Source organism: Salvelinus alpinus, chromosome 1, assembly GCF_045679555.1.
Source record: "Salvelinus alpinus chromosome 1, SLU_Salpinus.1, whole genome shotgun sequence".
NCBI lineage: Eukaryota > Metazoa > Chordata > Actinopteri > Salmoniformes > Salmonidae > Salvelinus > Salvelinus alpinus.
Genome location: NC_092086.1, coordinates 59,066,368 through 59,079,690, shown reverse-complemented (window position 1 = coordinate 59,079,690; position 13,323 = coordinate 59,066,368). Strand labels below are relative to the sequence as shown.

The window sequence follows — 13,323 nt, the reverse complement described above, 5'->3', positions numbered from 1 at the left end:
GTAGTTTGGGATTGAAATTTCAGGAATTTTGGTGGACTTCCGAAACCAGGATTCAGACACGGCTAGAACATCAGGGTTGTGGAGTGTGCTAAAGCAGTGAATAAAACAAACTTAGGGAGGAGGCTTCTGCTGTTAACATACGTGAAACCAAGGCTTTTACAGTTACAGAAGTCAACAAATGAGAGCACCTTGGGAATAGGTGTGGTGCTGGGGGCAACCTCTACATTACCAGAGGAACAGAGGAGGAGTAGGATAAGGGTACGGCTGAAGGCTATAAGAACTGGTTAGCTGATTCCTGACTCCAATTAGCTTTTGGAGAAGTCGTTAGCCTAGGGGTTCACATACTTTTCCCAACCTACACTGTGAATGTTTAATTGATGTATTCAATATAGACAAGCAAAATACAATCATTTGTATGTTATTAGTTTAAGCACACTATGTTTGTCTATTGTTGTAACTTTAGATGAAGATCAGATCAAATTTGATGACCAATTTATGCAGAAATCCAAGTAATTCCAAAGGGTTCATATACTTTTTCTTGCCACTAGTTATTCACTCCGCAAGGCAATCAAACAAGCTAAACGTCAGTATAGAGACAAATTGGAGTCGCAATTCAACGGCTCAGACACGAGACATATGTGGCAGGGACTACAGACAGGGTCTACAGATAATCACGGAATACAAAAGGAAAACCAGCCACGTCACCGAGACCGACGTTTTACTTCCGGACAGGCTAAACACATTCTTCACATGGTTTGAGGATAACACAGTGCCACCGACGCGGCCCGCTACCAAGGACTGTGTGCTCTCCTTCTCCGTGGTCGACATGAGTAAAACATTTAAAAGCATTAACCCTCACAAGGCTGCCGGCCCAGACGGCATCCCAAGCCGCGTCCTCAGAGCTTGCGCAGACCAGCTGGCTGGTGTGTTTACAGGCATATTCAATCTCTCCCTATCCCAGTCTGCTGTCCCCACATGCTTCAAGATGGCCGCCATTGTTCTGCTCTGGCACCCCAATGGTGGAACAAACTCCCTCACGACGCCAGGTCAGCGGAGTCAATCACCACCTTCCGGAGACACCTGAAACCCCACCTCTTTAAGGAATACCTAGGATAGGATAAAGTAATCCTTCTAACCCCCCCCCCCCCCCTTAAAAGAGTTAGATGCACTATTGTAAAGTGGTTGTTCCACTGGATATCATAAGGTGAATGCACCAATTTGTAAGTCGCTCTGGATAAGAGCGTCTGCTAAATGACTTAAATGTAAATGTAATTGTTCCTGTACCCAAGAAGGCAAAGGTAACTGAGCTTGATGACTATAGCCCCATAGCAGTCACCTCTGTCATCATGAAGTGCTTTGAGACTAGTCAAGGATCATATCAACTCTACCTTACTGCCACCCTCGATCCACTTCAATTTGCTTACCACCCCAATAGATCCAGAGTAGATGCAATCGCCACTACTCTGTACACTGCCTTATCCCATCTGGACAAGAGAAATACCTATGTAAGAATGCTGTTCATTGAGTATAACGCAGCATTCAACACCATAGTACCCTCCAAGCACATCATTAAGCTCGAAGCCCTGGGTCTGAACCCCGCCCTGTGCAACTGGGTCCTGGACTTCCTGACGGGCCACCCCCGGGTGGTGAAGGTAGGAAACAACACCTCCACTTCGCTGATCCTCACAACACAGGGGCCCCACAAGGGTGCGTGCTCAGCCCCCTCCTGTTCTACTTGTTCACCCATGACTGCGTGGCCAAACACGCCTCCAACTCAATCATCAAGTTTGCAGACGACAACAGTAGTATGCTTGATTACCAACGATGACGAGACAGCCTACAGGGAGGAGGTGAGTGCTCTGGGAGTGTGGTGCCTGGAAAACAACATCTCACTCAACGTCAACAATACAAAGGAGATGATTGTGGACTTCAGGAAACAGCCGAGGTTGCACCCCCCTATCTACATCGACGGGACGGCAGTGGAGAAGGTGGAAAACTTCAACTTCCTTGGTGTACGCATCACTGACAAACTGAAATGAACCAACCACACAGACAGTGTGGTGATGAAGGCACACAGAGCCTCTTCAACCTCAGGAGGCTAAAGAAATGTGGTTTGTCTCCTAAAACCCTCAAACTTTTACAGATGCACATTTGAAAGCATCCTGTCGGGCTGTATCACCGCCTGGTACGGCAACTGCACCGCCCACAACCGCAAGGCTCTCCAGAGGGTGGTGCGGTCTGCCCAACGCATTACCGGGGCAAACTACCTGCCCTCCAGGACACCTACAGCAGCCGATGTCACAGGAAGGCCAAAACGATCATCAAGGACATCAACCACCCGAGCCACTGCCTGTTCACCCCACTATCATCCAGAAGGCGAGGTCAGTACAGGTGCATCAAAGCCGGGACCAAGAGACTGAAAAACAGCTTATATCTCAAGGCCATCACACTGTTAAACAGCCATCACTAGCACATTAAAGGCTGCTGCCTATAGGCATAGACTAGAAATGACTTTAAGAATGGAACACTAGTCACTTTAATAATGTTTACATATCTGGCATTACTCATCTCATATGTACAGTTGAAGTTTACATACAGTTAGGTTGGACTCATTAAAACAAATTTTTCAACCACTCCACCAATTTCTTGTTAACAAATTATAGTTTTGGAAAGTCGGTTAGGACATCTATTTTGTGCATGACACAAGTCATTTTTCCAACAGTTGTTTACAGGGATTATTTCACTTATAATTCACTGTTTCACATTTCCAGTGGGTCAGAAGTTTACATACACTAAGTTGATTGTGCCTTAAAACAGCTTGGAAAATTCCAGAAAATGGTGTCATGGCTTTAGAAGCTTCTGATAGGCTAATTGACATCATTTGAGTCAATTAGAGGTGTACCTGTGGATGTATTTCAAGGCCTACCTTCAAACTCAGTGCCTCTTTGCTTGACATCATGGGAAAATCAAAAGGAATCAGCCAAGACCTAAAAAAATAATTGTAGACCTCCACAAGTCTTCATCCTTGGGAGCAATTTCCAAATGCCTGAAGGTACCACGTTCATCTGTACAAACAATAGTACCCAAGTATAAGCACCATGGGACCACGCAGCCGTGATACCGCTCAGGAAGGAGACACATTCTGTCTCCTGGAGATGAACGTACTTTGGTGCGAAAAATGCAAATCAATCCCAGAACAACAGCAAAGGACCTTGTGAAGATGCTGGAGGAAACAGGTACAAATTATCTATATCCACAGTAAAACGAGTCCTAAATCTACATAACCTGAAAGGCCGCTCAGCAAGGAAGAAGCCACTGCTCCAAAACCGCTATCGAAAAGCCAGACTACGGTTTGCAACTGCACATGGGAACAAAGATCATACTTTTTGGAGAAATATCCTCTGGTCTGATGAAACAAAAATAGAACTGTTTGACCATAATGACTATCGTTATGTTTGGAGGAAAAAGGGGGAGGCTTGCAAGTCGAAGAACACCATCCCAACCGTGAAGCACGGGGGTGGCAGCATCATGTGGTGGGGGTGCTTTGCTGCAGGAGGGGCTGGTGCACTTCACAAAATAGATGCCATCATGAGGGAGGAAAATTATGTGGATATATTGAAGCAACATCTCAAGACATCAGTCAGGAAGTTAAAGCTTGGTCGCAAATGGGTCTTCCAAATGGACAATGACCCCAAGCATACCTCCAAAGTTGTGGCAAAATGGCTTAAGGACAACAAAGTCAAGGTTTTGGAGTGGCCATCACAAATCCCTGACCTCAAACCTATAGAAAATTTGCGGGCAGAACTGAAAAAGTGTGTGCGAGCAAGGAGGCCTACAAACCTGACTCGGTTACACCAGCCCTGTTAGGAGGAATGGGCCAAAATTCACCCAACCTATTGTGGAAAGCTTGTGGAAGGCTACCTGAAACGTTTGACCCAAGTTAAACAATTTAAAGGCAATGCTACCAAATACTAATTGAGTGTATGTAAACTTCTGACCCACTGGGAATGTGATGAAAGAAATAAAAGCTGAAATAAATAATTCTCTCTACTATTATTCTGCCATTTATTTTATTTTTTATAAAGTGATGATCCTAACTGACCTAAGACAGGGAATTAAAGGATTAAATGAAAGGAATTGTGAAAAACTGAGTTTAAATGTATTTGACTAAGGTGTATGCAAACTTCCGACTTCAACTGTATATACTGTATCCTAGTTTGTTCCGCTCTGACATCGCTCGTCAATGTGTAGATAGTCTTAATTCATTCCTACTTAGATTTGTGTGTGTTGGGTATATGTTGTGTAATTTGTTAGATATTACTGCAATGTCCGAGCTAGAAGCACAAGCATTTCGCTACACCCGCAATAACATCTGCTAATCACGTTTATGTGACCAATAAATTTTGATTTGAATACAAAAACGTTGTGTTTGGGGCAAATCCAACATTACTTAGTACCGTTCTCCATATTTTCAAGCATGGTTGTGGCTGCATCATGTTATGGGTGTGCTTGTCATCGGTAAGGACTCTTGAGTTTTTGGGGGATAAAAATAAATGGAATAGAGCTAAGCACAGGCAAAATCCTATAGGAAAATCTGGTTCAGTTTTCCAACAGACGCTGAGAGACAAATTCACCTTTCAGCAGGACAATAACCTAAACACAAGTCCAAATATACACTGGAGTTGCTTACCAAGACGACATTGAATGTTCCTGAGTTGTCTAGTTACAGTTTTGCCTTAAATCGGCTTGAAAATTTATGGAAATGGCTGTCTAGCAATGATCAACAACCAAGTTGACAGAGCTTGAAGAATTAAAAAATAATAATGTGTAAATATTGTACAATTCAGGTGTGCAAAGCTCTTAGAGACTTAGCCAGAAAGACTAACAGATGCAATCAATGCCAAAGGTGATTCTAACATGTTTTGAATGTTTTGAATACTTTATTGAACACTGTTTTTTATGTGGTATTGTGTGTAGATGGGTGAGAGAGAAATATATTTTATACATTTTCAGCCTGTAACACAACATAATGTGGAATACTTTTTTACACACACACACACACACACACACACACACACACACACACACACACACACACACACGGTATATTCCTCTTTCTACTCTCTCCCTCTCTCTCTGTGTGTCTCTCTCTCTCTGTCTCTTTCTCTCTTTTTCATCCTAAACCTAAAGAATGGCAATTGGACTGTTTTCTCTGCTGCCGCATGGCAAGCGGTACCGGAGCGCCAAGTCTAGGACCAAAAGGCTCCTCAAGAGCTTCTACCCCCAAGCCATTAGACTGCTGAACAATTCATAAAAATCGCCACCGGACAATTTACATTGACCCCCCCCCCCCTCTTGTACACTGCTGCTACTCGCTGTTTGTTTGTTACCTATGCATAGTCACTTTTCCCCTACCTACATGTACAGATTACCTCAACTAGCCTGTACCCCTGCAAACCTGACTCAGTACCGGTGCCCCCTGTATATAGCCTCGTTATTCTTATTCTTATTCGGTAAATTTGTATTATTACTTTTTATTTTAGCCTACTTGGTAAATATTTTCCTCTTCTTGAACTGCACTGTTGGTTAAGGGCTTGTAAGTAAGCATTTCACGGTAAAGTCTACACTTGTATTCGGCGCATGTGGCAAATAAAGTTTGATTTGATTATGCTTACTCTTAATTTCTCCCTTCTCCTACTTCCCCCTCTCCAGTGAGCCCAACCTGCTGGTGCGTGCCTGTAACCAGCTGGGTCAGTTCCTGCAGCACAGAGAGACCAACCTGCGCTACCTGGCTCTGGAGAGCATGTGTACCCTGGCCAGCTCTGAGTTCTCCCATGAGGCCGTCAAGACCCACATCGAGACCGTCATCAACGCACTCAAGGTCTGTCTCTGTCAAACACACGTTACACGCACACTCTGTTCAGACGAGACACTGCTTTTTTTATTTTATTAACACTTTGTTTTAAGTACTTTGCTGGTGTTTGTAACACATTTTATATCTTTACTTTTTCTCTCCAGACTGAAAGGGATGTGAGTGTTCGCCAGAGGGCTGCTGACCTGCTCTACGCCATGTGTGACCGTAGCAACGCCAAGCAGATCGTTGCCGAGATGCTCAGCTACCTGGAGACAGCCGACTACTCCATCAGAGAGGAGATGGTACGCGTCTGCTTGTGTGTATATTGTATGTTTTCCCCCTCTGAGTGCCTCTGGGTTTCTGCCTGCATGTGTGTCTTTGCGCTTATGTGTCTGTGTTATAGTGTGTAACCCAGCGGTCCCAAAACTGGGTCACCTGATGTGAAAATGGTGTCGTGGGAGAATTTGTAAAATTCAAAAAAAATATACATATATGATATCGTCTTTGTCTCAAAATCATTATAATGTGGTTAACCTTAATCTAAATAAAAATGATTAGAATCTAAAAGATAAAATTAAACTAGATCATGGGAAAAGGCCGCACTTGCTCGTTGCACTTCAGTCATTCCCACCGTGAATGGCTGGGCACGCTACTATGAAACCACACACTATTGCAGAGACTGACATACAGTTGAAGTCGGAAGTTTACATACACCTTAGCTAAATACATTTAAACTCAGTTTTTCACAATTCCTGACATTTAATCCTAGTAAAAATTCCCTGTCTTAGGTCAGTTAGGATCACCACTTTATTTTAAGAATGTGTAATGTCAGAATAATAGTAGAGAGAATTATTTATTTCAGCTTTTAATTATTTCATCACATTCCCAGTGGGTCAGAAGTTTACATACACTTTTAGTATTTGGTAGCATTGCCTTTAAATTGTTTAACTTGGGTTAAATGTTTTGGGTAGCCTTCCACAAGCTTCCCACAATAAGTTGGGTGAATTATGGCCCATTCCTCCTGATAGAGCTGGTGTAACTGAGTCAGGTTTGTAGGCATCCTTGCTCGCACACGCTTTTTCAGTTCTGCCCACAAATTCTCTATGGGATTGAGGTCAGGGATTTGTGATGTCCACTCCAATACCTTGACTTTGTTGACCTTAAGCCATTTTGCCACAACTTTGGAAGTATGCTTGGGGTCATTGTCCATTTGCAAGACCCATTTGCGTCCAAGCTTTAACTTCCTGACTGATGTCTTGAGATGTTGCTTCAATATATCCACATAATTTTCCTTCCTCATGATGGCATCTATTTTGTGAAGTGCACCAGTCCCTCCTGCAACAAAGCACCCCCACAACATGATGCTGCCACCCCCGTGCTTCACGGTTGGGATGGTGTTCTTCGACTTGCAAGCCTCCCCCTTTTTCCTCCAAACATAACGATGATCATTATGGCCAAACAGTTCTATTTTTGTTTCATCAAACTAGAGGACCTTTCTCCAAAAAGTACGATTTTTGTCCCCATGTTGCAAACCGTAGTCTGGCTTTTTTATGGCGGTTTTGGAGCAATGGCTTCTTCCTTGCTGAGCGGCCTTTCAGGTTATGTTGATATAGGACTCGTTTTACTGTGGATATAGATACTTTTGTACCTGTTTCCTCCAGCATCTTCACAAGGTCCTTTGCTGTTGTTCAGGGATTGATTTGCATTTTTCGCACCAAAGTATGTTCATCTCTAGGAGACAGAACGCGTCTCCTTCCTGAGCGGTGTGACGGCTGCATGGTCCCATGGTGTTTATACTTGAGTACTATTGTTTGTACAGATGAACGTGGTACCTTCAGGCGTTTGGAAATTGCTCCCAAGGATGAACCAGACTTGTGGAGTTCTATAATTTTTTTCTGAGGTCTTGGCTGATTTCTTTTGATTTTCCCATGATGTCAAGCAAAGAGGCAGTGAGGTTGAAGGTAGGCCTTGAAATACATCCATAGGTACACCTCCAATTGACTCAAATTATCTCAATTAGCCTATCAGAAGCTTCTAAAGCCATGACATAATTTTCTGGAATTTTCCAAGCTGTTTAAAGGCACAGTCAACTTAGTGTATGTAAAATTCTGACCCACTGGAATTGTGATTAATTGAAATAATCTCTCTGTAAACAATTGTTTGAAAAATGACTTGTCATGCACAAAGTAGATGTCCTAACCGACTTGTTAACAAGAAATTTGTGGAGTGGTTGAAAAACGAGTTTTAATTGACTCAAACCTAAGTGTATGTAAACTTCCGACTTCAACTGTACCGTCCGTAATTGATATAGTAAAAACAGTGTATGGGGAGGCACAGAAACTCACATCAATACCTTTGTCAGATAACACTGTTAAATGAAGAATTTATGCTATTGCTAGCAATCAAGAGGAAACTCTGACTGAACGACTCAAACTCCCAAGCTTATGCTTTCCAAATGGACTTTAGCTGTGAGGGCCGAGATGCCCATGCATTGACTTTTGTTCGCTATACATGTCATGGGGTGCTATTTACAAGGACATCTTTTTCTGTCTCAATTCCCAAGCATGAAACAGCATAGGGGATGTTCAATGTGCTGCGTGGGTTTTTTGACCAAAAACAGATTCCCTATGGGATCGAATGGTGAGCTTTTGCACAGATGGGGCTCCATCTATCAGGGAACAGGGGGCAGGCCTCTGCACTCTAGTTAGTAATGTGTCTCCCTCTGCCTTATGAACACATTGTATGATACACTGAGCGCAAATGGCGGCAGAAGAGCTAAGCACAGATCTCTGAGATATACTGTAGCAGGTAACTTTGATTGTAAACTATATCAAACCATATCGAATGCCTGCACTCCTGTTCGCAAAACTATGTGGAAATATGTGATCAGTGCATGACAGTGTTCAATTTCACACCAAGTCTTGGTGGTTATCGAGGGAAAGAGTTAGAAAGATTTTTCGCATTGAGAGAAGGAACTGTTGTCTTTCACAATGGATGTAAAAGAAACAGACTTGGTTGACTTTCTGTGTAATGAAAATAAAATAACAGAAAACAGCATGAGTAAGTGTCCCACACAAGTGATGACTGCTCACCTCCAAAGCTTGGAAGAGCACTTTGGGATGCACTGACTGGGGGAAAATAGTTTTGAACGGTCAACCAACTCGGGAATTCGTGCCTCTTTCTAGAGCTCGGACTTTCCGACCTAAAGATCACTGACGTCATGATCCGAGTTCCCAGTTGTCTTGAAAGCACCATAAAACTCATGGTAGACTACACTTCGCCAGCTCATATCTGTGTGAAGCTGGATTGAGTGCTCTCGTCTGCATTAAAACCAAATATCGATCCAGGTTGGATGTGAAAGCAGAGATGAGGTGCACACTGTCGACCACGCCCCTTGACTTTGAGAAGCTCCGACGCGACATGTAACACAGAGGGTCTTCTTTAATGGAAGCCAGCTAATGGGGATCCATAATAAATACAAATACAAACAAGCACACCCATCTCATGTGGTGGTGATATGAGATGCATTTTGTCAGACTAATTTGCAATTGACTGCTAAACATTAAAAGTGTGATGGTGAGTTGAGAAGACAATCAAATACTGTTGGAATGTTTTTCAATTGACTGCCATAGTTCCAAATAAAAATGTAAACTTGGCTGTTAATAAAACATTTTAAAAAATCACATGGGTGGGTGGGGCTGCGAGAATATTCAGATATCAATATGGAGTCGTGGACCAACAAAGTTTGAGAACCCCTGGTGTAACCTCTCTGCTCCCTTCTCTCCCAGGTGTTGAAGGTGGCCATCCTGGCAGAGAAGTATGCGGTGGACTACTCATGGTATGTTGACACCATCCTTAACCTCATCCGCATTGCCGGGGACTACGTCAGTGAGGAGGTGTGGTACCGCGTCATCCAGATTGTCATCAACCGCGACGATGTGCAGGGCTACGCCGCCAAGACCGTCTTCGAGGTAGGGGCTGCCCAAGCCGGATACGTCTGGATCCAATGTGCTCTTTTTGTCTCAACCTGGAAATTCCTCAATCATATTCCCTGGTTGAGTACATTAGGGTGAAAACGTTTTTAAAACTATTGGAAAGGAAATCAAAACCTTTTTTATATACACTGCTCAAAAAAATTAAGGGAACACTAAAATAACACATCCTAGATTTGAATGAATGAAATATTCTTATTAAATACTTTTTTCTTTACATAGTTGAATGTGCTGACAACAAAATCACACAAAAATTATCAATGGAAATCAAATTTATCAACCCATGGAGGTCTGGATTTGGAGTCACACTCAAAATTAAAGTGGAAAACCACACTACAGGCTGATCCAACTTTGATGTAATGTCCTTAAAACAAGTCAAAATGAGGCTCAGTAGTGTGTGTGGCCTCCACGTGCCTGTATGACCTCCCTACAACGCTTGGGCATGCTCCTGATGAGGTGGCGGATGGTCTCCTGAGGGATCTCCTCCCAGACCTGGACTAAAGCATCCGCCAACTCCTGGACAGTCTGTGGTGCAACGTGGCGTTGGTGGATGGAGCGAGAGATGATGTCCCAGATGTGCTCAATTGGATTCAGGTCTGGGGAACGGGCGGGCCAGTCCATAGCATCAATGCCTTCCTCTTGCAGGAACTGCTGACACACTCCAGCCACATGAGGTCTTGCATTAGGAGGAACCCAGGGCCAACCGCACCAGCATATGGTCTCACAAGGGGTCTGAGGATCTGATCTCGGTACCTAATGGCAGTCAGGCTACCTCTGGCGAGCACATGGAGGGCTGTGCGGCCCCCCAAAGAAATGCCACCCCACACCATGACTGACCCACTGCCAAACCGGTCATGCTGGAGGATTTTGCAGGCAGCAGAACGTTCTCCACGGCGTCTCCAGACTCTGTCACATCTGTCACGTAGTCAGTGTGAACCTGCTTTCATCTGTGAAGATCACAGGGCGCCAGTGGCGAATTTGCCAATCTTGGTGTTCTCTGGCAAATGCCAAACGTCCTGCACGGTGTTGGGCTGTAAGCACAACCCCCACCTGTGGATGTCGGGCCCTCATACCACCCTCATGGAGTCTGTTTCTGACCGTTTGAGCAGACACATGCACATTTGTGGCCTGCTGGAGGTCATTTTGCAGGGCTCTGGCAGTGCTCCTCCTGATCCTCCTTGCACAAAGGCGGAGGTAGCGGTCCTGCTGATGGGTTGTTGCCCTCCTACGGCCTCCTCCACGTCTCCTGATGTACTGGCCTGTCTCCTGGTAGCGCCTCCATGCTCTGGACACTACGCTGACAGACACAGCAAACCTTCTTGCCACAGCTTGCATTGATGTGCCATCCTGGATGAGCTGCACTACCTGAGCCACTTGTATGGGTTGTAGACTCCGTCTCATGCTACCACTAGAGTGAAAGCACCGCCAGCATTCAAAAGTGACCAAAACATCAGCCAGGAAGCATAGGAACTGAGAAGTGGTCTGTGGTCACCACCTGCAGAACCACTCCTTTATTGGGGGTGTCTTGCTAATTGCCTATAATTTCCTCCTGTTGTCTATTCCATTTGCACAACAGCATGTGAAATTTATTGTCAATCAGTGTTGCTTCCTACGTGGACAGTTTGATTTCACAGAAGTGTGATTGACTTGGAGTTACATTGTGTTGTTTAAGTGTTCCCTTTATTTTTTTGAGCAGTGTGTATATATATATATATATATATATATATATATATATATATGAAGTCCTCCCTGTTTGAGTAATTTGTTTTTGTTTGTTGCCTAATGAACACGGCTCTGAAGACCCATAGCATTTGGCTATCGTAAAATCTGTTCAAATTACTTACATTTTTAACTGTCCCCCTCATCAGGCACTACAGGCCCCAGCCTGTCATGAGAACATGGTGAAGGTGGGGGGGTACATCCTGGGAGAGTTTGGAAACCTCATTGCCGGGGACCCCCGCTCCAGGTGAGTGGTGGCCTCTCCCACATCAGTGACATCAACCTGAGACGCACACAAATAAGCGGCTGCTCTTATTTTCTGATGTATTAATTAGGTTTTTCCCTTTTCTTTTTATGGTTCTACCTTTTTGTCGTCCTTCTCTCTCCCTCCTCTTCTCCATTCTCATCCTCTCTTCCCACTATAATTTTAACTCTTTACCGCTCTTCTCAATCTCACTTTCACTGTACTCTCATCTCTCATCTCTCATCTCTCTCTCTCTCTCTCTCTCTCTCTCTCTCTCTCTCTCTCTCTCTCTCTCTCTCTCTCTCTCTCTCCTCCCTCTTTCTCATCTCTCTCCAGCCCTCTGGTCCAGTTCAACCTGCTCCACTCTAAGTTCCACCTGTGTTCGGTGCCCACGCGCGCCCTGCTGCTCTCCGCTTACATCAAGTTCATCAACCTGTTCCCAGAGACCAAGGCCACCATCCAGGAGGTGCTTCGCTCCGACAGCCAGATCAGGAACTCTGACGTGGAGCTGCAGCAGAGGGCCGTGGAGTACCTCAAGCTCTCTTCCATCGCCAGCACCGACGTCCTGGTGAGGACTGGGGATTTTGAGACAGGTTTATTGAGACAGTTTGGAAGGGTGGGCACGGGGATTGAACCCTGGTCTCCAGTGGAGAGACGTATATGTGACTGTGCCAGGGAGTGTTACCACTGCACACACAGCTCTTGCCTGGCTACCCCTCCATATCGCTCTGACCAACTGACGTTTCTTTTCCACAATGAGTCTGGATTTGCCACTCTTCCCGATGATTTCTAGAATGTGAATTGATTGATCCCAGAAACTGATGGGTTGGGCCAGAGCCGGTCTACAAGATGTCGTTATCAACTTTGATACTCTGATTGGTTAGATTTGTTACACTATCCAATCGCTGATAAATTTGTTTTGTACAACGGCCTTCATTTTAAAGTCATACACAAACGACTTCTACGGTAGCAGTTTCAGACTATGTAGCGAACAGAGGAAGAATTTAGTGTGAGGCGTCAGGCTACCACAGCTCTGCATGTGTTTTTGTTATTTTACTGATCTCTTTCACTTTTTATTGTTTACTGCAAATTATGTTGGCATTTTAAATGCACTTACAGTGCCTTCGGAAGGTATTCATACCCCTTCACTTATTCCGCATTTTGTTGTTACAGCCTGAATTCAAAATTGATTTTCTCACCCATTTACACACAATACCCCATAATGACAATGTGAAAACATTCTTTGCAAATTCACACCCCTGAGTCAATACATTTTAGAATCACCTTTGGCAGCGATTACAGCTGTGAGCCTTTCTGCGTATGTCTGTAAGATATTTTCACTCCTGGATTGTACAATATTTGCCTAGTATTCTTTTCAAAATTCTTCAAGCTCTGTCAAATTGGTTGTTGATCATTGCTAGACAGTCATTTACACGTCTCGTCATAGATTTTCAAACAAATTTAAGTCAAAACTGTAACTCGGCCACTGTCTTCTTGGTAAGCAACTCTAGAGT

The 13,323-nt window shown here is 44.1% G+C and overlaps 1 protein-coding gene across 3 annotated transcripts in view; it reads left to right on the top strand.

Annotated features, from left to right (window-relative positions):
* The window catches only part of LOC139581854 (AP-2 complex subunit alpha-2-like), a 61,020-nt gene that overhangs the window by 33,918 nt on the left and 13,779 nt on the right, over positions 1 to 13,323 (top strand). For all 3 annotated transcript variants that reach the window (XM_071412087.1, XM_071412084.1, XM_071412082.1), the window contains exons 7-11: positions 5,713 to 5,881; positions 6,019 to 6,156; positions 9,643 to 9,825; positions 11,715 to 11,812; positions 12,146 to 12,377. In XM_071412087.1, the coding sequence (XP_071268188.1) occupies positions 5,713 to 5,881; positions 6,019 to 6,156; positions 9,643 to 9,825; positions 11,715 to 11,812; positions 12,146 to 12,377 (820 nt within the window). The remainder of the gene's footprint in view (positions 1 to 5,712; positions 5,882 to 6,018; positions 6,157 to 9,642; positions 9,826 to 11,714; positions 11,813 to 12,145; positions 12,378 to 13,323) is intronic.